Genomic DNA, 23,224 nt, shown 5'->3' with positions numbered 1-23,224 from the left:
GTGTTCCTTTTTCTATGTCTGATTTGGCATTATGCAAAGAAAAATTTGGTTGTTTCTCTGAAGACCCAGGAAAATTTATAGATGAGTTTGAGAAACTAACTCTGACATAATTTAACCAGGCAGGATTTGCATATTTTGTTATCCACCTGCTGTACAGTGGAAGAAAAACAGTGGATTTTGGAAATAACTAGGACACATGCAGATGAAATGCTATCCCACAATTCTAATCATACTATCTACAGGGCTGGGGGTATTGCAGTTCCTGATCAAAATCCAGGATGGAATGATCAAAGGAATAGTGAAGACTGAGAAGAGAGATCACATGATCACTTGTTTATTAGAAGGGATAAACACATGTACGAAAAAACATGTTAATTATGATAATGTGAAGGAAGTTACCCAAGGTAAAGATGAGAATCTGGCTTTGTTTCAGGGACAATTGAGGCAATTAGGAAATATACTGATCCCACTTCAAAAGGACAAACCTGATTGGGGATACATTGTATAATCCAGTCTGCCCTTGATATCCATTGGAAACTGCAAAAAAAGCAGCCTTGGGTCCCCAGACTACTATGAACCAGTTTTGGGACATGGCATTTATGGTTTTTAATAACAAGGACAACACAGAGAAAGCAGAAAAACTTAAGACAGCTTCTCAAAAGGGACAGCTCTTAGCTGTGGCCTTAAGCTTGCTACCCACATGGGGGTTGCCCTTACACTTCTCAGCCTTGGCAAGGGAAGCTAGAAGGCAGAAAGCCCCAATCTGGGCTTCCAGATCACCGCAACTTGAGTATGAATTAATGTGCTTGCTGTAAGAAAACTGGCCATTAGGAAGAGGGAATGCGCACCACTCACTCTTGGGTTTGCTCAGACATCCTTGGTTTAGGTGCTGAAGGTCAAGAGTGATGGGGCTCAAGACCTTCTGCCACAGCTCTCATTGGGCAACAAAACCATATATCTGGATGATCCTGGGGTAACCCTTGAAGTGGCAGGTAAGAATATTAATTTCCTTCTCTATACAGGGGCTGCTTGCTCTGTTTTGACGCATTATGAAGAGGCTTTATCATCCCGAGACTGTATGGTCACAAGGATAAATGGACAAGCTCATAGATGCTGTTTTAGCATCCTCTAAGCTGCTCTTCTTTTTTTTTCTTTTTTTGAGACAGAGTCTCACTCTGTCACCAGGCTGAAGTGCAGTGGCACGATCTCGTCTCACGGCTTTGTATGCTTTTCTTTTAATGCCTGAATGCCCTGCCTCTCTGTTGGGAAGAAATGTATTAACTCAGCTTCAAACTGTAGACTCTTTCAGAGATTACAAGGTGGATGAGGAATTGCTTTTACTTCTCTCCAAGACAATAGAGAAAAATTAATAGAGATTCAGCTAGCTTGCATGTTGTAGTAACCTCCCAAATAGATCCTATGGTTTGGAACATTTAAGTTCTGGGGAGGGCATTAAATACCCCTCCAGTTTGTATTCAACTTAAACCTGGTGTCTCATATTCCTTGGAAAAGACAATACCCTCTGAGACCAGAGGCACAAAGAGGAATCCAGCCATTAATGAATAAGTTTCTGCAATTTGGTTTGCTGAGACTCTGAGTCTCCCTGTAATACTCCAATCTTGTCAGTTAAAAAGACAAATGGAGACTATAGATTTGTTCAAGACCTCCTGGTTGTCAATGAGGCTGTTGTTCTCATACATCCTATAGTATGCAATCCTTACAGGCTGTTAGCCCAGGTCCCTGGGGGTGCTAATTGGCTTACAATCTTAGATCTTAAAGAAGCCTTTTTCTGTATTTTGGTGCACCCTGATTCGCAATCCATCTTTGCTTTTGAATGGACTGACCCACATAGTCATTTAGTTTCTCAATTAACTTGGACAGTTCTTCCCTAGGGGTTTGGAGATACCCCTCATTTATTTGAAAATGCGTTGGCTAAAGAATTTAAATGTTATGATCGGATAAGGGCACCATTACTCAGTACTTAATCATCTGCTTGTTGCTAGCCAACCAAAAGGGACTCAGACAATAACACCATTTCGCTGTTAAATTTTCTGAGAACTAATGGGTATATAAAGTCTTGCTGTACAAGGCCTAGATTTCTTTTCTTTTTATTTTTTTGAGACAGGGTTTGGCTCTGTCGCCCAGGCTGGAGTGCAGTGGTGTGACCTCAGCTCAATGCAACCTCCATCTCCTGGGGTCAAACAGTCCTCCCACCTCAGCCTCCCAAGTAGCTGGGACCACAGGTGCACACCACTACACCCAGCTAATTAAAAAGAAAATTTTTTTTAGAGACGGTTTTGCTGTGTTGCCCAGGCTGGTCTTGAATTCCTGAGCTCAAATGATCCTCCCACCTCGGCCTCCCAGAGTGTTGAGATTACAGGTGTGAGCCACTACGCCAAGCCAAGGCCCAGATTTCAACTCAAAAAGTTAAGTATTTGGGATACGTCTTAACTCCTGGCACCCGGGCAATAGCCCTGGTACAAAAAGAAGCTATTTTGGGTGTTCCAGAACACCAAACTAGAAAACAATTACGGGCTTTCCTAGGGATGGCAGGATTCTGCCATTTATGGGTACCCAGATTTGGGATATGGCCAAGCCTTTAGATGAGGCTCTGTGAGGAGCAGACTCAGATCCTTCTAAATGGGATAACAATTATAAACACGCTTTTAATACTCTCTAAGAGTACATCTCCAGCCTTAGGAATCCCCAGTCTTGACAAACCAGTCTTTGTTTACGTGGCTGAAAAACAACAAACAGCCCTGTGCATTCTTGTCCAGAAACTAGGAGATATCCCTTAACTGGTGGCATACTTTTCTAAGCAATTGTACCATGTGGCTTCAGGATGGCCCAGATGTCTCAGAGCAGTTGCAGCAACTGCTTTTCTGGTAGATGAAGCTAACAAATTAACTTTGTGGCAACATCTGGAGTTTTTGACCCCACACCAAGTACAAGAGGTTGTAGAAGCTAACGGATACCTATAGATAACCAAGATATGCTTATTAAAGTACCAGGCTTTATTGTTTAGACACTCCTGATATTACTCTTAAAGGATGCCAAACCTTAAGCCTAGCTACTTATCTGCCTGAGGCTATGGACCCTCTAGATCATTCTTGCATGCAAGTTATGGAGCAAATTTATTCCAGCTGGGCAGACTTAAAAGCTGAGCCACTAGATAATCCTGAAATAGAATGGTTTACAAATGGGGGCAGTTTTATATATCAGGGAAAATGGAGAGCCAGGTAGGCTGTTGCCAGTCAGCATGAGGTAATCAAAGCCCAGGCTCTAACAGCTTCTAGCTCAGCTCAAAAAGGAGTTAATGGGCTGGGTGTGGTGGCTCACACCTGTAATCCCAGCACTTTGGGAGGCTGAGGCGAGTGAATCACCTGAGGTCAGGAATTTGAGACCAGCCTGACCAACAGGACGAAACCCCGTCTCTACTAAAAATACAAAAATTAGCTGGGCATGGTGGTGGGCACCTGTAATCCCAGCTACTCGGGAGGCTGAGGAATCACTTGAACCCAGGAGACGGAGGTTGCAGTGAGCCAAGATTGCATCATTGTACTCCAGCCTGGGTGACAGAGCAAGACCCCATCTCTGTCTTAAAAAAAAAAAAGCAGTTAATGGCTCCTACCATACATAGCCCTTCAATTGGGAAATGATTTAAGAATGAACATTTACACTGACACTGACTCCAAGTATGCCTTTCTGGTCTTCATGCTCATGTTATCATTTGGAAGGAACAGAGATTCCTAACTGCTGCTAAGGGTTCCCGTATAAAATACCATTTGGAAATTTTAAATCTACTAGATGCTGTCCTGCTATCAAGGGAAGTTGCTGTGAGTCACTGTAGGGGGCATCAGAAAGGAGACTCCACTATAATAAAAGGAAATTCTTTTGCAGGTGCTATACCCAAGGCAGCTGCATTAAGGGAGCCAGTCAACTTTGTGGGCATGTTGGTACCCACTGCCCTGGTGATGATAAAGCCAGAGTATACTAAAGGAGAACAGGAATGAGCTAAAACCCATGGATTAACTTTAAACCCTTCCAGATGGCTAATTGATGAAAATGGCAAGCTATATGTACCAAAGGCTGATCAATGCAAAGTAGTTAAGCATGTGCATGACTCCACTCATTTGGGAAGGATTCCCTATTTCAATTGATGCCTTTTTATAGGAAAAACCCTTCTTAAAACAGCAAAACAAGGGACTTGGGCCTGTGAACTGTGTGTCCAAAATAACCCAAATAATCATCCTTTACCTCCTCCTTTAGTAAAGTCTGTTCAGCACAGGGGAACATACCCAGGTGAAGACTGGCAAATAGACTACACTCAAATACCCCCATGGAAAGGATTCAAATATTTATTAGTATTCATCGATACCTTTACTTGTTGGATTGAAGCTTTTCCTACCTGGTCTGAAAAGGCAACTGACATTTCTAAATTTTTATTAAAGGAAATAATCCCTAAGTACCTTTACCTCTTCCTTTAGTAAAGCCTGTTCAGCACAGGGGAACATACCCAGGTGAAGATTGGCAAATAGACTACACTCAAATACCCCCATGGGAAGGATTCAAATATTGATTAGTATTCATTGATACCTTTACCTGTTGGATTGAGGCTTTTCCTACCTGGTCTGAAAAGGCAACTGACATTTCTAAATTTTTATTAAAGGAAATAATCCCTAAGTTTGGGCTGCCTAAAAGCTTACAGAGTGGCTCATTTTTCACAGCAACAAGAACCCAAAATATATCACTGGCTCTAGGAATTCAGTATCGCCTTTATTCAGCATGGAGGCCACAGTTTGCAGGAAAAGTAGAAAGGGCCAAACTTCAAAGAGGACTCTTGCCAAGTTATGCCAGGAAACATCAGAAACCTATTTGTCTCTATTGCCTGTGGCCTTGTTGCTAGTTTTGGCTGCCCCTAAGGGAAACTTGCAGCTCAGCTCTTTCGAAATAATGTATGGAAGTCCTTTCTTAACTGCAGATTTCCTAGTAGATATAGATACTTTCAAATTACAGAACTACGTTATTAACTTAGGTCGGGTGCAAAAAGCTCTTCTTGAATATGGAAATCAGAGACTTCCTCCCTCCACTAAGGAAGAAAATGCTATAATCCAGCCAGGAAACTGGGTTCTATTAAAAACTTGGAAGGAAGGGTCTCCATTAGATCAACTTTCCCCAAAGTACTTGTACAAAGTACCCTACCAAGTACCCCTTAGTACCCCAACTGCAATTAAACTTCAAGGAATAAGCAGCTGGGTTCATTTATCTCGAATTAAACCCATTTCTTATGAAGTCCCACAGGCTGCTGGAACTTAGGAGACTGATCTCACTTATTCCTGTGTACCAACCACTGATCTCTGGCGCCTGCTCAGAAGAAACAAGAAGGATGAATAACTTAAAGATTTGGATTAACATCTTAATTCTGTGCATGTATTGGAACCAGCTAAGAAGCAATGTCTTTGCCAAATGGGCACAAACTTTAGCCTCCCTACACAACAACACTAATTGCTGGGTATGCACAGAACTAATGCCTCCTCCACCTCAGGCTGCCCTGGCACATCCTGCCAGCCACTATGAGCATATGGGGAAGTTATTATGATTGGGGTAAATGGACCACCCTTTTTCCCTTCTACTATAGAAACACAGGGCCCAGCCTTTTCCCTTCCCACCGTGAAACAAGCCTCTTTTTTGTTTGATCAGAAAATTAAACTCCACTCTGACGTAAGGTTATACTGTACACGATGAATGGATGACAGCTGTCTAAGTTCAGGTATTAGGCAGAGTGCCCCTATGCTTTGAAAGACAATAGCAGTGATCACCACACTGAAACCTGTAACATGGAATGGTTACTACCCCAACACTATAATTGCACCCTTCTTGTAACTAGCCAAATGTGGATGGGATGGCAAAATGAGTCTTTATGGCTAGGTGCTTGTATTTCTCCCTGGGGTTGGTTATGGGCATGTGGGTCACATGGCTGGCCATATATGCCTTATAATTGGACTGGAAGATGTACATAGGGTCATCCTCATCTCCCAGGATGTATCCTCACTAGATTATAATCTCTCCCATCTAACTGGGAAACTGTAAGAGCTCGTCATAAGTGACAAAAGCAGGCTTCTTGGTTGTTTTACCCATTGGCTATCTGTCACCCGTGTCTGTATAGAAGACCACCTAAACAGGCTTTGTGTGAGCAACAAGGCTGTTTATTCACTTGGGTGCAAGTGGGCTGAGTCTGAAAAGAGAGTCAGCGAAAGGAGATAGGAGAGGGGCAGCTTTCTAGGACTGAGGTAGGCAGTGGAATGTTACAGTTAGAGGTGGTTATCTATTGTCAGCAGAGGAGGGGGTCACAAGGTCCATGATGGGGAGATCATAAGATTCATTGTCCAGAAGAAGAATGTCACAAGGTCAATTGATCAGTTGGAGCAGGGCAGGAACAAGTCATAATGGTGGAACGTCGTAAGGCTGGTCAATCAGTTAAGGCAGGAGCTTCTTTTTTTATTTTTTTTAATTTTATTATTATTATTATTATTATTATACTTTAGGCTCTATGGTACATGTGCGCAACGTGCAGGTAAGTTACATATGTATACATGTGCCATGCTGGTGCGCTGCACCCACCAACTCGTCATCTAGCATTAGATATATCTCCCAATGCTATCCCTCCCCCCTCCCCCCACCCCACAACAGTCCCCGAAGTGTGATGTTCCCCTTCCTGTGTCCATGTGTTCTCATTGTTCAATTCCCACCTATGAGTGAGAATATGCGGTGTTTGGTTTTTTGTTCTTGCGATAGTTTACTGAGAATGATGATTTCCAATTTCATCCATGTCCCTACAAAGGATGTGAACTCATCATTTTTTATGGCTGCATAGTATTCCATGGTGTATATGTGCCACATTTTCTCAGGGATCTAGAACTAGAAATTCCATTTGACCCAGCCATCTCATTACTGGGTATATACCCAAAGGACTATAAATCATGCTGCTATAAAGACACATGCACACGTATGTTTATTGCGGCATTATTCACAATAGCAAAGTCTTGGAACCAACCCAAATGTCCAACAATGATAGACTGGATTAAGGCAGGAGCTTCTTTTGTTTCACTTCTTTTGTGTTTTTTTTGGCTGCTCCAGACTTCTTGACTCCTGCAGGCCATCTGGACTTGTATATGCAGGTCACAGGGGTTACAATGGCTGAGCTTCAGCTCAGAGGCCTGACACTATCTTCTCCCCACAGGCAGCCACAATTGACATTGAGCTTCAAGCCAAAGCTGTAGCTAAACACAGCTGCAGTTTTCAATAATACACGCAATGCCCTTACCCTCTTGACTGAAGAAACATCTCAAATTAGACAGATAGCCTTATGAAACTATGGCTCTGGACGTGTTAACAGCAGCTCAAAGGGGGAACTTAGGCTATAAGCAAAACAGAATGTTATGCATACATTCCAGACTATTCACGTAATATTACTCAGGCCACGAAAGACTTAGACACCCACATCTCTGCCATTGACACGCTGTCAGTTGACCCCATATCTGCTTGGTTCTAACAACTGCCTAGTCCTTGGGAAACTTTTTTTGTTTAGCATGCTTGGGATAATTCTATTCATTCTGTTTTGTGCTGTGGAATATACTGCATTGTACTTTTTATGTAGGAATAAAAGTTAAGCTTACTCAATGCTTCTTTAAATTTAACACATTAATTTTCTAGACTTCACCTTTTTCTGGGACTTAGAATTATATATGATTGGTCCTTACTATACAGATGCTTTCTGACTGGCTAGCTCTCTACTTTAGGCAAAGGGATCCTAATGGTTAGGCAGGAATATCATTGCTTCTGTTCAGCTTGAAGAAGTTACTGAAGATGGATCTTTGTCCCCCTGCACCCCTTAGGATTAAAGGTCTCCTGGTAAAAAGGAGGAGGGAATTATGTCTGAAGTGTCCTAACCAGAGCGACTCCATCTTGAATAAAGGTCAGATAAAGCCAAACCTGCTGGGCGACTTTCCCAGGAAGACAGGCACTCTTCACAAGATGTTTATGGTTGAGGAAATGAGATAATGGAGAAAGGCATTCTTAGTTTAAAAATGAGTTTCACTTTAAAGATAACAGTACACCCATAAATTCTCCCTGAAATCAATAGTTACACAAGAGAATAACAATAGTAATAGCCTGTAACAAGCTGATCATAGGCTTTTGTAATAAAGTACACTAGTTTTAGCCCTATAAAAGCAAGCATCACATTGAAGGCAGGGGTGCTCCTATATAAGCAATACTTGCTTAGTACTACTTGCAAGCAACAATACTACCAGAAATAGAGTAGTACTATTAGCAGAAATGGAGTAGTTTCTAATAAACTATTTTAACTACTATACTCTGCGACTTGCCCTGATTCTTTGCTGCGGATGTCTAAGAACCTGCTCTTGGGTCTGGAATGAGACCCCTTTTCTGTTAATTCCTCTATTCCATTTACTCAGAGTAAAAGCCAGTCTTGAAAAGAACCTGTGAAGCCCCCAAGATCCACCCCAACTCCCTTACCCCCTTCCTTCCTGACTTCACCTACCCCTCTTACCTTCCCTTGATCCTCCAGCAAGCCGGGCATCCTCATTCCTCCGCATTTATGCGCCTGATCCTTTGACCACAGTGCTCTTCCCTCTAGACCCCTCCTTCGCCTCCTGTAGATTTTAATGCAAATACCATGTTCTCAGTGAGGCCTTCCCTAACCTGCCTATTTAAAATAACCATCGCAAAAGCGGACACCTTTCCTCACACCTATAATCCCAGCACTTTGGGAGGATGAGGTGGATGGTTCACTTGAGGTCAGGAGTTCGAGACCAGCCTGGCCAGCATATAGTGAAACCCCATCTCGACTAAAAATTAAAAAAAAAAAAAAAAAATTAGCCAGGCGTGGTGGTGGGTGCCTGTAATCCCAACTACTCTGGAGGCTGAGGCAGGAGAATTGCAGTGGGCCGAGATGGCGCCACTGCACTCCAGCCTGGGCGACAGACTCCGTCTCAAAAACAAATAAATACATAACCATAAAATAAAATAAAATGTCCATCCCAGTGCTCCCTATCTCTTTGCCCCGCTTTTTCTCCCTAGTATTTACCACCATCTAACATACTACTTAGCATCTTATTGTCTATCTGCCCACACAATGTAAGCTTCACGTGGGCATGGATCTGTCTTGTTCAGTGATGAGTCCCCAGTGACCTGGTACGTGGAGGTACTCAAAAAATATTTGTTGCATAAAGTAATGAGCAAAGTTTGGCACAAATGTTAGCTATTATTATTTCAGGGCATATCGGTGACAGCACCCTACCCTTTGCAAAAATCTCCTTGGGAACCAGAAACTTAAACACAACTAGGAAGAAAAAAAATCAGCCAAAAATAAAAGCAAATTAAGACAGTTGGGGTCTTATTTTAGAAATATACCTTTCTAGGTCCTGGTATGTCGGGCTCTGTCATCTTTCTACCTGATCAAGGAACTACTGTGACATTTTTTGGTAACTGCCAGTCTGTAGTTTGAATTTAGGAGTTCAAGATTCCAATCCTAGTTTCCAGGTTCCAGCTGCGCGGCCCGAGTAGGCCGGCTAGCCCCACCCCGGGGCGCAGGAGGCGCGCGGAGGGCGGGGGTTCTCGGTTCCCCGCCCTCGGGGAGGCTCTGGGGGCGGGGCCGGACTCCGGGACGCGGGGCGGGCGTGCTAGGGCCCCGCCGCCCTGGCCGGCCTTGCCTTGGGCTGCGCGCTCACCATGGCGGGCCCCGCGCCGCAGCGGCAGCTGCGGCCGCTGGCAGCGCTGGCCCTGGTCCTGGCGCTGGCCCCGGGGCTGCCGACAACCCGGGCCGGGCAGACGCCGCGCCCTGCCGAGCGGGGGCCCCCAGTGCGGCTTTTCACTGAGGAGGAGCTGGCCCGCTATGGCGGGGAGGAGGTAGGCGGGGGCGGCGCGGGCCGAGGGACCCGGGGTCCCATCTGGTCTGCGGCGAGCCGAGCGGGGACCCAGGAGGCGCCGGCGGCCCAGGAAGCTCTGGGGGACGCGCGGCCTGCGGCGGGCGCCCTGGGCTGGCGGGGGCCCTCCTCTCTCTAGGCCCAGACGGATGGCCGAGGGGTGAGGGCGAGTCCTCAACAGTCGGAGCGCCCCGCTTTGCCCGCACACCCCACCCTGAACTTCCCCCTCGGTCCCCGGGAGATTTCCCCTCTGGCTGCCTTTTCGTTGATGATCTGCGTACAGACCTCAGAACTTTTTGGTTTTCGTGTTAGCATCGGCCGAGGCGTTTACTGTGCCCACGCATAGTGGGGAGTGGCGGGGGACGGAGGGAGGGAAGCAGAGCCTGCTCCCTGGGTTAGGTGGGAATTGAGACAGGTCCTGGGATAAGCCAGTCTTTGCCTGCACTTCCTTTTCCTGCCCCTGTATCCGAGGCCTCTGCATCGGACTCCTCAAACCCACTTTTAGGTCATGTACCCCTGGGGCTCAGCCAAAGCTGGAAGCGAGTGCAGAGGGTGGACTGGAGGTTAGAGACCCCCACCCCCCCACACACACGTCAATAGAGACCCCCTACACACACACACACACACCCCCACACACGTCAATAGTCTAGAGGCGTCCAGAAAACTTACAACCACCTGTCCACCTGGGTTGATTGGGACTGGTGCGATGGCTGTGTCGTGCGGCAGCATCTTGCTGCCGCACGACAAGGACCACCAGGGGGCTGATATTAGATGCGGAGCGGGGGAACGGCATTGGGGGGAGGTCATAGTACCATAGTATTTCAGAGCTGGCAGGAACCCATCTCCTGCTTTTACACATAAGGAAACTGAGGCCTGCCACCTGTTAGTGGTAGAGCAGGAAGGGGCCTGATGTTTTTCAAAACCCTCCGGCCTGTTCTCCCTAATTCCTGAGTTAATTGGCCTTATAAGGACTGGGATTGCATGGGGGTCAGAAACCTGGCCCTTAGGCAGTGATGCCAGTTTGGGCATCATTTGTGAAGGGGCCGTTTAGAACCATGAGTCAGTGAGGACACCGAGGGAGGGAGACATGGCTGGGATGTGAGGATGTTAAGGGATGCCTTTTTGCTGGTAGCAGAGGGAACCAGATGGTTCAGAGTCCAGGCATCTGTGCAGAAAAGAGTTAACATGGCAGGCCTGCTCTCCTTAGAAAAGCCTGCTTGCAAGGGTGGGACTTGTCTAGTCTCTGGATTTCTCACCCTTCTCTACCCAATAACGGTGGACTCACTTGCCTAGGCCGTATATACAGATGGTGTGGTTAGTATTGAACACTGTATATGCTAGGCAGAGGGTGCCCTATGTGACCAGCCCCCAGTGAAAACCTTGGGTGCTGAGTCTAATGGGCATCTCTAGCAGAGGAATGTTCTGCCGGAAGAATGGCACATACTGTCAAGTTTTGTTGCTGGGGGAAGAGTGTGCTCTTCCTCATGGGAGGGAGAGAGCATAGGAAACCTGCACATAAATTCCCCTAGATTCTCCCTCGTGTTTTTCCTTCCCAGCTGTGAGTAGAACTATATGCTGAATTCTTGGAATCTTCCTTCTAGGGACTCTCCAACTGACCCGATGATCTTTGGGACCGCTGGCACAAAATCTAAGGAAAGAGAGAGTTCACCACTGAGGTTACAGCAAGAGTGCCAGAACTGCAAGATGAGGACTGAGAAAAGACCCTTGGTTTTTTGATGTTGATGTTATAGATTGAAATTTAACTGAGAGAAACAGAGAGAGGACCTTGAGATGGAAACAGGGGTAGGAAACAATTGTTTTGGGAGTGGAGCCTGAGGATCTCTGTAGGTGGAAGGAAGGAGCCAGAGAGAGGAGGGGAGTGAGGGACGAGAGAGGCAGTTGAGTGCAGTGGGTTCAGGCTGTGCTGTGCTGTTGTTTGACCTAGATTGTTCTGGTCTATGCCTGTTATCCAGGGATAATTATTAATAACACCGTTTCACTCGGAAGTGTCACAATTTGTATAATACATTGGATCGTACCTGGTTTTGAGTCCCTGTTCTGCTGTGTGATTTGGGGCAAATTACTAAACCTCTCTGAGTCTCTACTTTGTTCATCTGTAAGATACTTGGATTAGTCAAGGTTTCACCAGGGAACAGAACCATTTGGATATCTGTATCTATACAGTTGATCCTTGAGCAACACAGGAGTTCGGGGTACTGACCCCCATGCAGTCAAAAATCTGCATATCTTTCTTTTCTTTTAGAGGCAGGGTCTTGCTATATCGCCCAGAATGGAGTGAGTGTCTTTTCACAGGCACAGTCATGGTGCACTACAGCCTGGCACTCCTGGGCCCAAGCGATCCTCCTGCCCCAGCCTCCCAAGTAGCTAGTATTACAGGTGTGCACCCAGCCATGTATGACTTTTGACTACCCCCAAAGCTACAATTTTTTTTCTTTTTTCTTTTTTTTTTTCTGAGACAGGATCTCACTCTATTGCTAAGCCTGGAGTGCAGTGGCAGGAACACAGCTCACTACAGCCTCCTGGGTTCAAGCATTCCTTTACCTCAGCCTCCCTGGTTACTGGCATTACAGGTATGCACCACCACACCCGGCTATCGTTTTAATTTTCCGTAGAGATGGGGTCTTCCTGTGTTGCCCAGGCTGGTGTCGAACTCCTGGGCTCAAGCAACTCTTCCACCTCTGTTTCCCCAAGTGCTGGGAATACAGGTGTGAGCCTCCATGACTGGCTCAAAACTTAATTACTAATAGCCTACTGTTGGCCACAAGACCCAAGAACATAGTCAGTTACCACATATTTTGTATATGTATTATATACTGAATTCTTACAGTAATGTAAGCTAGAGAAAAGAAAATGTTACTAAGAAAATCATAAAGAAGAGAAAATATATTTACTATTAAGTGAAAGTGGATCATTATAAAGGTCTGCATCCTGAGAAGGAAGAGGAGTGGTTGGTGTTGCTATCTCAGGGGTGGCAGAGGTGGAAGAAAACCCACATGTAAGTGGACCCATGCAGTTCAAACCTGTGTTGTTCGAGGGTCAACTATATATAGATAGAGAAATGGTTTATCATAAGGATTGGTTTACACGATCGCGGGGACTGGCTGGGCAAGTTGGAAATACATAGAGCAGGCTATCAGAAGGAGCAGGCTGGAAGCCCTCAGGCAGGAGCAGATGCTGTAGCCCACGAGTCTTGGTTTTTTTTTTTTTTTTTTTTTTGAGACAGAGTCTTGCTCTGTTTCCCAGGCTGGAGTGCAGTGGTGTGATCTCAGCTCACTGCAACCTCCGCCTCCCATGTTCAAGCAGTTCTCTACCTCAGCCTCCCGAGTAGCTGGGATTACAGGCGCCTACCACCACGCCCAGCTACTTTTGGTATTTTTAGTAGAGACAGGGTTTCACCATCTTGGCCAAGCTGGTCTTGGACTCCTGACCTGGTGATCCACCCGCCTCAGCCTTCCAAAGTGCTGGGATTACAGGCGTGAGCCACTGCACCTGGCCTTGTTAAGGTCTTTCAACTAGGAGATTAGGCCCACCCAGATCATCTGGGATAATTTCCTTATATAAAGCCAATTGATTGTAGATGTTAAATACTTCTGAATACCTGCACAGCAATACCTAGGTGAGTATTTGATTGAATAACTGGGTACAGTAACCTATGCAAATTGACACATAAAGTAAATCATCACAATGGTTATAATAAGAGTTCCTACTTGGCTGAGTGTGGTGGCTCACACCTGTAATCCCAGCACTCTGGGAGGTCGAGGCAGGAGGATTGCTTGAAGCCAAGAGTTTGAGACCAGCCTGGGCAACATAGCAAGACCTCACCTCTACCAAAAAAAAAAAAGAGTTCCCACTCTAAGCAGGTGTTTTGTGAATGCCTGCATTAAATGAGATGGTGGTGTGCACAGGCTTAGCATAGGCCTGGAATAGGGCTTAGCACCGTAAGTCTTAATAAATGTTAGCTACTATTATTTTTATTACCTTATTAAAGATACAAGCAAGAGGCATTATAACAGGTCCACGGTCCTTTCATGCACTACAGAAATCTAATAAGCTCTGAAACCTAGACATTTTTGTTTTTCACAAGTCATTTGACAGCAAAACCCAACTTGATCTGAAATCACTTGATGACAGAACCTTGTTGGAGCTGCTATGAGTCTATGTTATTCTTTATCCCATTTACTGTGAATGTTTCACTGGAGAAATACTAACATATTTGATTATGGGTGTTGCCTTGGACCTCCCTAGAGGTATTGCATAATATATGGTATGTTTCCCATAACACCTTTCTAAAATCTGACATATTCTCATATTGAAAACATGTCTGACCCCCAAGAGTTTCTGCTGTGGGATTGTGGACCTGTGTAACAAGTCTTTCTGAAACATCTAGCAATGAGTGACTTGCTTCTACTATATATAAAACCTTCTTTCTTGGATGAGAGCCAAGGCAGACCCGCCTCTATCAGTCACACATCCCACTGTGTGGTTCAAGGTGAGAGAGCTCAGACACCCATGCAGGGATTTGCGTGGTTTCTCCAGTGGCAGCTTCAAATGGGAAATCCGTGAAGCATGGGTGTCCTGGCTGCCGGTGTCTTTCACAGAACCATGCTGTGTTCTGGGTCTACTGCACCAAGAGCCAGTTCTTTCCTTTGAGGCATTGTAGGGCCTCAGAGTGATCCATAGCATGGCTCCCTAAATCATTCACATATGGGAATAGAAAAATCTTTGGTATACATTAGTCCTCTTCGAATGCTTGCTGAAAATCTGGGCGGGGTGTGGTGGCTCACACCTGTAGTCCCAGCAGTTTGGGAGGCCGAGCTGGAAAGATCACTTAAGCCCAGGAGTTTGAGACCAGCCTGGGCAACATAGTGAGAACTTGTCTCTATTTTAAAAAAGAAAAAAAATCTGGACAGCATCTCCTTGGTGCTTCTTTAAAACTCCATTCTCCCAGTAATTCTAGTAAGGGTTGTATAGAGGAGGTGATTTTGAGGACCTCTTATGTAGATAACAGGTTACAGAGTGAGCGTGTTGAACAAAAATGAAAATAGAGAAAAAAAGGTAGTGTGCTCCAGAGTGCCTTTCTTTGGCGCTTGTTTTCTTCAACTCTTGTCAAAATTGCCCTGATAGGTAGAGATATTGCTTGCACATGTTCACCGGTAGCTTTTGCCTTGTCACACACCTGTTGTGATAGCAGGGTTTCACTGTCTACAAATTGCAGGCCAGAGATTGGCATTCAAGTTTTCAATAAGGAAGAATTCCCTAGGAAGGGAAAAGGCTTAGAATCAGACAGATATGAGTCTGAATCCTGACTTTTTATTTACCAGCAGAGAAACCGTTGACAGGTTATGTAAACTCTAAGCCTCAGTTTCTTCACCTACAAAATGGGTATAGTAATAACTTCCTCAAAACGTTATTTTATTTTAGTTTAGTTTTTGAGACAAAGTCTCGCTCTGTCACCCAGGCTGGAGTGCAGTGGCTGATTTTGTTTTGTTTTGTGTGTGTCTGTGTGTGTGTTTTTTTTTTTTTTTTTGGAGACAGGGTCTTCCTCTGTCATCAAGGCTGGAGTGCAGTAGTGTGATCTTGGCTCACTGCAACCTCCGCCTCCCGGGTTCAAGCAATTCTGCCTCAGCCTCCCCAGTAGCTGGGATTACAGGCACCTGCCACCACACTCGGCTAATTTTTGTATTTTTAATAGAGACAGGTTTTCACCATGTTGGCCAGGCTGGTCTCAAACTCCTGACCTCAAGTCATCTGCCCACCTCAGCCTCCCAAAGTGCTGGGAGCCACCGTGCCTGGCTGTTTCTGTGTCACTTCTATTCCTGTGTCTGCATTTATACTCCCAAGCCTTCCACCCACCCTCCACCTTCTCAGTTGTCATTTCCCAGGCCTGAGAGTCTGTGCCTGGGGGCTGTGTTATCCATGGATGTCCAGCTACACTGGGTCAGAACTCACCACCACAGCGCGCTGTGTTTACTGATAAGACCATTCCTCTGCATGGCATATGAGATATCTATGTCACTCTGAGGCCTCAAAAACGCTAAACATTCTTTTCTTCCCCTATAATATGACTTCCTTTTAGCACTTACACCTTCAAGTAAGTAGTTTAAGGAGGAGATAAAAATTTTACTGTTAAAAAAAAGGAGATTGCTGGGCGCAGTGGCTCACATCTGTAATCCCAGCACTTTGGGAGGCCGAGGTGGGTAGATCACCTCACATTGGGAGTTCAAGACCAGCCTGACCAACATGGAAAAACCTCATCTCTACTAAAAATACAAAAAAAAAAAAAAATCAGCCAGGAATGGTGGCACATGTCTGTAATCCCAGCTACTCGGGATGCTGAGGCAGGAGAATCGCTTGAACCCGGGAGGCGGAGGTTGTGATGAGCCAAGATTGTGACATTGCACTCCAGCCTGGGCAACAAGAGTGAAACTCCGTCTCATAAAAAAAAAAAAGATTGTTGGCCGGGTGTGGTGGTTCATGCCTATAATCCCAACACATTGAGAGGTCAAGGCAGGCAGATTACCTGAGTTCAGGAGTTCTAGACCAGCCTGGCTAACATGGTGAAACCTGTCTCTACTAAATATACAAAAAAAAAAAAAATTAGCCAGGCGTGGTGACACATGTCTGTAATCCCAGCTACCCTGGAGGCTGAGGCAGGAGAATAGCTTGAACCTGGGAGGCGGAGGTTGCAGTGAGCCGAGATTGTGCCACTGCACTCCAGCCTGGGCAACTGAGCTAGACTCCATCCCCCACTGCAAAAAAAGAAAAGAGTGTTAGTGATAAGATGCATGTTTTTGTTTATCTTATGTATATTTATATATACATATATATAAATATTTATGTTATATTTATATGGCTGTTTGCCCATAGAAAATAAGTGTCGGCTGGGCGTGGTGGCTTATGCCTATAATCGCAGCCCTTTGGGAGGCCGAGGCGGGCACATCACTTGAGGTCAGGAGTTTGAGACCAGCCTGGCCAACATGGTGAAACCCTGTCTCTGCTAAAAATGAAAAAATTAGCTGGGCATGTTGGCGTGTGCCTGTAGTCCCAGCTACTCAGGAGACTGAGGCAGGAGAATCGCTTGAACTGGGGAGGCGGAGGTTGCAGTGAGCTGAGATTGTGCCATTGCACTCCAGTCTGGGTGACAGAGTGAGACTCTGTCTCAAAAAAAAAAAAAAAGAAAAAAGGAAAAATCAAAGAAGTATCAAGGAAAAAGCCACAGAATGGAAGATATGACAAAATACTGAGGTTAATTGATAGCTGTAATATATTTTTAAAATTGATGTAAATACATAATCCCACTTGATAAATAATCAAAACTGAGGAATAAGGAATCCTGGTAAAGGAAAGGCAGTAAATCATCACAGAAAAATGCCGTCTGCTGGCTTGGAAATCCAGGCCATTTCAAATGACCGTTGTTAGATGAGATGGAGCAAGTGTCCACAGAGTCAATGGCAGTCCTCTAGGGCCTGTCTTTAGGAGCCGGTTTGGAGTAATAAAAGGCAACCCTCTACTGAGCTCTTGTGTCGTGCCTGCTAGGTGTTACATACGCTCTTTTCCTTAGCATTCCCGAGGCAAGTGGGCGTTACCCTCATATGACAGGTAGAGAAGCAGGCCCGAGTGGTTATGAGGCAATGAGGTGTGTTTCCTTGGGCAAGTTGCTTAGCTTCTCTGAGCCTCAGTAGTTCCTCTGTCTGTTAAATGGGGTCATGAAAACCCTTCACCATAAGCTCCACAAGCGCAAGAACACTAAGGCCCACCCCAAAGAGAAGGCCAAGCAGCAGGTGCTTGCAGAGCCTGAGATTCCTATGGACCCAGCAGCGACTCCCACCCTTGCCTGGGCTGTGAGCCACCTGGCTGATGCCCTTGCACCTCTGAGGGCACTGAGATAAAGGAGAGATCTGGTCTTGGGTGTCTTGGGACTGTACTCATCGTCCCAGCCTGAGCCCAACTTGATGGAAGTTAGAAAAGTCATGCCATCCTTTTTTGTGTAATTCTCTCTTGGTGGGGAAATTCTGAGGTAACATTTTATGCCTGCTAATAGAGCCAAAAAAAAGTCTAAAGCCCATTGTTAGTAGAATGGTGGGGAAACAGCATTGCTTACATATCTCTAGCACTATAAATGTTGTTACAGGACAAACTAATAAAATATAAACAGTGTCTAAGTTTTCATACACTTAGGCCCAGGAATTCCATATTTTGAAATAGGGCACTTTCCTATGCATTCACTGGGTGGAGAGAAATTTTTAAATAAAGGCCTCAATGAAATAAGTCACCAAATTAGAAAGTAATTGATAGAAACATGTATTTATAATGCTGCCATTTATAGTTCTAAGGATTGGAAACCACCCAAATACCCAAAATAGAAAGCTAGCTAAACAAATAGATACACAAGATCACTAATATAAGATGGGGCCCTTGGCCAGGCATGGTGGCTCACGCCAGTAATCCCAGCACTTTGGGAGGCCTACGTGGGTGGATCACCTGAGGTCAGGAGTTTGAGACCAGCCTGGCCAACATGGTGAAACCCCATCTTTACTAAAAAGACAAAAAATTAGCCGGGCCTGGTGGCGGGTGCCTGTAATCTCAGCTACTCAGGAGGCTGAGTCAGGAGAATCACTTGAACCCAGAAGGTGGAGGTTGCAGTGAGCTGACATCGTGCCATTGGACTCCAGCCTGGGCAACAAGAGCAAAACTCTGTCTCAAAAAAAAAAAAAAAAAAGATGGGGCCCCATGGAGCTGTTTAAATGACAGTCATTTTGGTGGAAATGTTTATATGAAGGAATGTTACCTGTAAGAAGCAAAATATAAAATAGATTGCTCATATCAGTTACATCCGTGTATGTCTCTTGATGAAGAGGAAAGGAAATTTGGACTGATAAGTAATTCATCATTTACTATTCTTTTGAATTTTCATCTCCATGAAGTTGCTTCTGTTCCTGATTTTCTTTTTTTTGAGATGGAGTCTCACTGTGTCGCCCAGGCTGGAGTGCAGTGGCATGGTCTTGGTTCACTGCGACCTCTGCCTCCAGGGTTCAAGCGATTCTTCAGCCTCAGACTCCCGAGCAGCTGGGATTACAGGCATGTGCCACCATGCCCAGCTAATTTTTGTATTTTTAGTAGAGATAGGGTTTCGCCATATTGACCAGGCTGGTCTTGAACTCCTGACCTCAGGTGATCCGCCCGCCTTGGTCTCCCACAGTGCTGGGATTACAGGCATGAGTCACTGTGCCTGGCCCCTGATTTCCTCTATAAAGGAGAGAATTGCCACATTCTTGTCATGAGACTTTATGACTTTTCCAAATTTCTGTGTGTGGGCATGACGCTGCCCAGGCAGGTGGCAAGCTCGCCAAGGACCAGGCTTAACAGAAGGCCGTTGGGACTTGACCCACTGCTCTTTGCTCAGCTTGTGATGGGAGAAGATTTTACTAAGTTGCACTAGAAGAGCCGGCTCTTCCCCTCCTCTTCACAGCTTCTCCCCTGCTTTCTAGGAAGATCAGCCCATCTACTTGGCAGTGAAGGGAGTGGTGTTTGATGTCACCTCCGGAAAGGGTAAGTGGTGTGGCATTTTGAATCTTCATTTCCAGGGAGCACAGAAGCCAGAGTGAGCAGCACTTGGAGGTGTGAGGAAAGGGAGGGAACATTAGGCAAGTCCTTTTCATTCCATTTTATTTTATTTTATTTTTTGAGATGGAGTTTCACTCTGTCACCCAGGCTGGAGTATGGTGGCACGATCTTGGCTCACTGCAACCTCTGCCTTCTGGGTTCAAGCAGTTCTCTGCCTCAGCCTCCCGAGTAGCTGGGATTACAGGCACCACCACCACCCCTGGCTAATTTTTTTGTATTTTTAGTAGAGACGGGGTTTCACCATCTTGGCGAGGCTGGTCTTGAACTTCTGACCTCGTGATCCACCCACTTTGGCCTCCCAAAGTGCTAGTATTACAGGCATGAGCCACTGCGCCCGGCCTTCCTTCCATTTTAAATGAGCAGATTGAGTTAATCTTTGTCAGTGTTTTACTTCAGCAGGGGCTTTTTTCCCCCGATAATGACATGCTTCTACTCAAAAGCCTTCCATGACTTTCCATTGCCTGTAGAATTAAATTCAAACTTGATGATTTACCCTAGTTGAAGCAATGAGAGAAGTGTTCTTTAGTAAAGAGTTGGCATTATAGAACATTACAGAACATTTTAGTGCCATTTAACGTAACTAATGATATCTTGGAGGTGGTTTTGTATTGGTTCATCTATTATTTGATAACAAACACTGCTGAATGGAAATAGATTTGGCTTCCACCAACATTTAAGAAGAGGGAACATTTTTCTTGTTTGCATCTTTAATTTTTTTTTTGGAGACAGAATCTCGCTCTGTTACCCAGGTTAGAGTGCAGTGATGCTACCTTCTCCACCTGCCAGGTTCAAATGATTCTCCTGCCTCAGCCTCCTGAGTAACTGGAATTACAGGTGCATGCCACCATGCCCAGCTAATTTTTTGTATTTTTAGTAGGGATGGGGTTTCACCATGTTGGCCAGGCTGATCTTGATCTCCTGACCTCAAATGATCCGCCCATCTTGGCTTCTCAGAGTGCTGGGATTACAGGCGTGAGTTACCGCACCCAGCCTGCATCTCTAATATTTTTAAGAGACCGTTTTCTCAGTATTAATACTTAGGTGAAAAAAAAGAATGAGAGGTGGGCCAGGCACAGTGGCTCATGCTTGTAATCCCAGCACTTTAGGAGGCCAAGGTGGGCGGATCATGTGAGCTCCGGAGTTCAAGACTAGCCTGGGCAACATGGTGAAACCCTATCTCTTCAAAAAAAAAAATACAAAAATTAGCTGGGCATGGTGGTGCATGCCTGTAGTCCCAGCTGCTCTGGAGGCTGAGGTGGGAGAATTGCTTGAACCCGGGAGGTGGAGATTGCAGTGAGCCAAGATTGTGCCACTGCACTCCAGCCTGTCAAAAAAAAAAAAAAAAAAAAAGAGGTTGTAGGGGGACTATTCTCATTTTGTATTTTCTGAATCCCTGCTCAGCCTGCATGTGTGACTTACTTCACATTTAGAGTGAGTGGAATCCAACCTGATGGCTGGGGTGGCTTACTGGACTTTGTATCGCCATTGTTTGGCCTCCCTGTGAGCCTGGAGCCTTTTTTAGGATTGGGTGGGGGCCTTGGGAGCACCCCCATGTGCAGGCTCCTGGTTACTCTGCATGTAAACCCACGCTTATGTCTCTTCCTTCCTTCCCACTACAGAGTTTTATGGACGAGGAGCCCCCTACAATGCCTTGACGGGGAAGGACTCCACTAGAGGGGTAGCCAAGATGTCCTTGGATCCTGCAGACCTCACCCATGACACTGTGAGCCAGATTATAAGCCTTTGGAAAATCCTCTACCTCCTTATCCATGCCTTTTTCTCTTTTTCTTTTCTTTTCTTCTTCTTTTTTTTTTTTTTTTTTTTTTTGCATCTGGGCAAGAGCAAGGCTTCCTAACTAGCTTATTTACCCTTCGGTCCGCTTGGTGTGGTGGCCAGGCATTTTCTTGAAATAGATTATCCTACCGTGTCACCTTGACTCAGAAACCTTCTGTGGCTGGCTGTTGCCTGGAGTCAAGTCCAAACTCTTATGAACTTGTGATCCAACTCAGTGATCATCACAATTTGGCCCCAACCTGCTTTGGCAACCTAATGCTCCTTATGGTCTGTACCTGCCACCCTGTCCCCTCAGCCCCTTACAGCCTTGCTATTAGTCTCTGAGACCCACTCCCCAGGCCATGCTTGGTAGCTTTGTGGATGAACTGGGTTGGGAAGAAAGGTCTCCCTCTATGCTCATATTTCTGTGAAGGAGAAGATAGTATTAAAATATTTTTTAGGCCAGGAGTGGTGGATCATGCCTGTAATCCCAGCACTTTGGGAGGCCAAGGCAGGTGGATCACCTGGGGTCAGGAGTTTGAGACTAGCCAGGCCAACATGGAGAAACCCCGTCTCTACTAAAAATACAAAAATTAGCTGAGTGTGGTGGTGCATGCCTGTAATCCCAGCTACTTGGGAGGTTGAGGCAGGAGAATCGCTCAAATCCAGGAGGTGGAGGTTACAGTGAGTTGAGATCGTGCCACTGTGCTCCAGCCTGGGCAACAGAGTGAGACTCCATCTCAAAAAAAAAAATTTTTTTTTTTCTTAAACCTATTCAAGGTCTAAATAATCCCAACAGTAAGGCTGGAATTTCCTCTAACTGTGCTCAACATCAAACTGACATTAAGATAAATTGAGATAAGCCAAACTCATAACAAAATGAATGTAACAATATTACAAAAATGAATGAAGAACTTAAGAAAGGGGAAGGTGCCAAATGTATAATGGAATGAGTGCAGAGAGAGGGAGGATTAATCGGGGGGAGGAAGGGGATGCAGATGCAATAGGGCACGCCCTGCCCTACCCCAGCATGCTCTCTGGAGTCTTTCATCCCTGCCATCAGTCAAACCACAAAGTGTGATGAAGCATTGCTCCCTGTATGTTATACCCTCCCACCACCCCCACCCCCACACACAGCAGTGTCTCTTAAGCCATTTGTCCATTATTTGGTTTGTTGAGATATCTTTTCTCTTGCATTAGCGATGTGGGAGGCAAGGCAGGGATGGAGAAAGGCCAGTACCAAACACCATCCACTTAACCCATCTCCTGTCTTTCTTGGGCTTTTCTCCCCAAGACGGGTCTCACGGCCAAGGAACTGGAGGCCCTGGATGAGGTCTTCACCAAAGTGTACAAAGCCAAATACCCCATCGTCGGCTACACGGCCCGGAGAATTCTCAATGAGGATGGCAGCCCTAACCTGGACTTCAAGCCTGAAGACCAGCCCCATTTTGACATCAAGGACGAGTTCTGATGTTCCCCCTGCAGGAGCAGGTTCTTGGGAGCAAGAGGCAGGAAGACACTAGGTACTGAATCTCCTGCAAACCTGGCTGCCTGGAGGCCCTGAGCCACCCAGATCCGAATAAAACAGATGCTTACCCTGGAAGAGCCAATGCCTCCTGTTGTCCTTGGTCAGGGGTTCTGTCTACCTGGGGACCCCCGTCCACACACCAGGGATCAATAAGAGCCAAAGTGGGACACCTCCTAGATGTTGGTGTCAGCTGGCTGAGCAGTGAAATTTTGAGCGACCTTTACTTTATGCTTTCCTGTGCTTGCCAAATTTTCAACCATGACCATGTTCACTTTATAATCAAAACAAAAATAAAGGTCCCGTTGTTACAAAAGGAGAATTCTTCCCCAGA

The 23,224-nt window shown here is 45.6% G+C and overlaps 1 protein-coding gene across 2 annotated transcripts; it reads left to right on the top strand.

Annotated features, from left to right (window-relative positions):
* Positions 1 to 9,682: 9,682 nt before the first annotated feature.
* Positions 9,683 to 22,968, top strand: NENF (neudesin neurotrophic factor). Of its 2 annotated transcripts, XM_054520857.2 has the most exons (5): positions 9,683 to 9,930; positions 12,428 to 12,538; positions 19,457 to 19,517; positions 21,212 to 21,315; positions 22,660 to 22,968. In XM_054520857.2, the coding sequence occupies exons 1-5, from the start codon at positions 9,754 to 9,756 to the stop codon at positions 22,834 to 22,836; spliced, it is 630 nt and encodes a 209-aa protein (XP_054376832.1). In that variant the 5' UTR covers positions 9,683 to 9,753; the 3' UTR covers positions 22,837 to 22,968. The 2 variants fall into 2 exon arrangements, with proteins under 2 accessions (XP_054376832.1, XP_002809527.1); XM_002809481.5 differs by lacking the exon at positions 12,428 to 12,538 and having other exon boundaries at positions 9,690 to 9,930.
* Positions 22,969 to 23,224: the final 256 nt, after the last annotated feature.

The sequence above is a fragment of the Pongo abelii genome, chromosome 1 (genome assembly GCF_028885655.2).
Source record: "Pongo abelii isolate AG06213 chromosome 1, NHGRI_mPonAbe1-v2.0_pri, whole genome shotgun sequence".
Taxonomy (NCBI): Eukaryota; Metazoa; Chordata; class Mammalia; order Primates; family Hominidae; genus Pongo; species Pongo abelii.
This window is presented reverse-complemented; position numbering and strand designations above follow the sequence as displayed.

Coding starts and splice junctions, on each gene's coding strand:
- NENF (XM_054520857.2), top strand. CDS start 9,754: ATGGCGGGCCCCGCGCCGCAGCGGCAGCTGCGGCCGCTGGCAGCGCTG. Junction 9,931..12,427: donor CCCGCTATGGCGGGGAGGAG/GTAGGCGGGGGC, acceptor TTTCTGAGACAG/GATCTCACTCTATTGCTAAG. Junction 12,539..19,456: donor CCTGGTTACTGGCATTACAG/GTATGCACCACC, acceptor CCTGCTTTCTAG/GAAGATCAGCCCATCTACTT.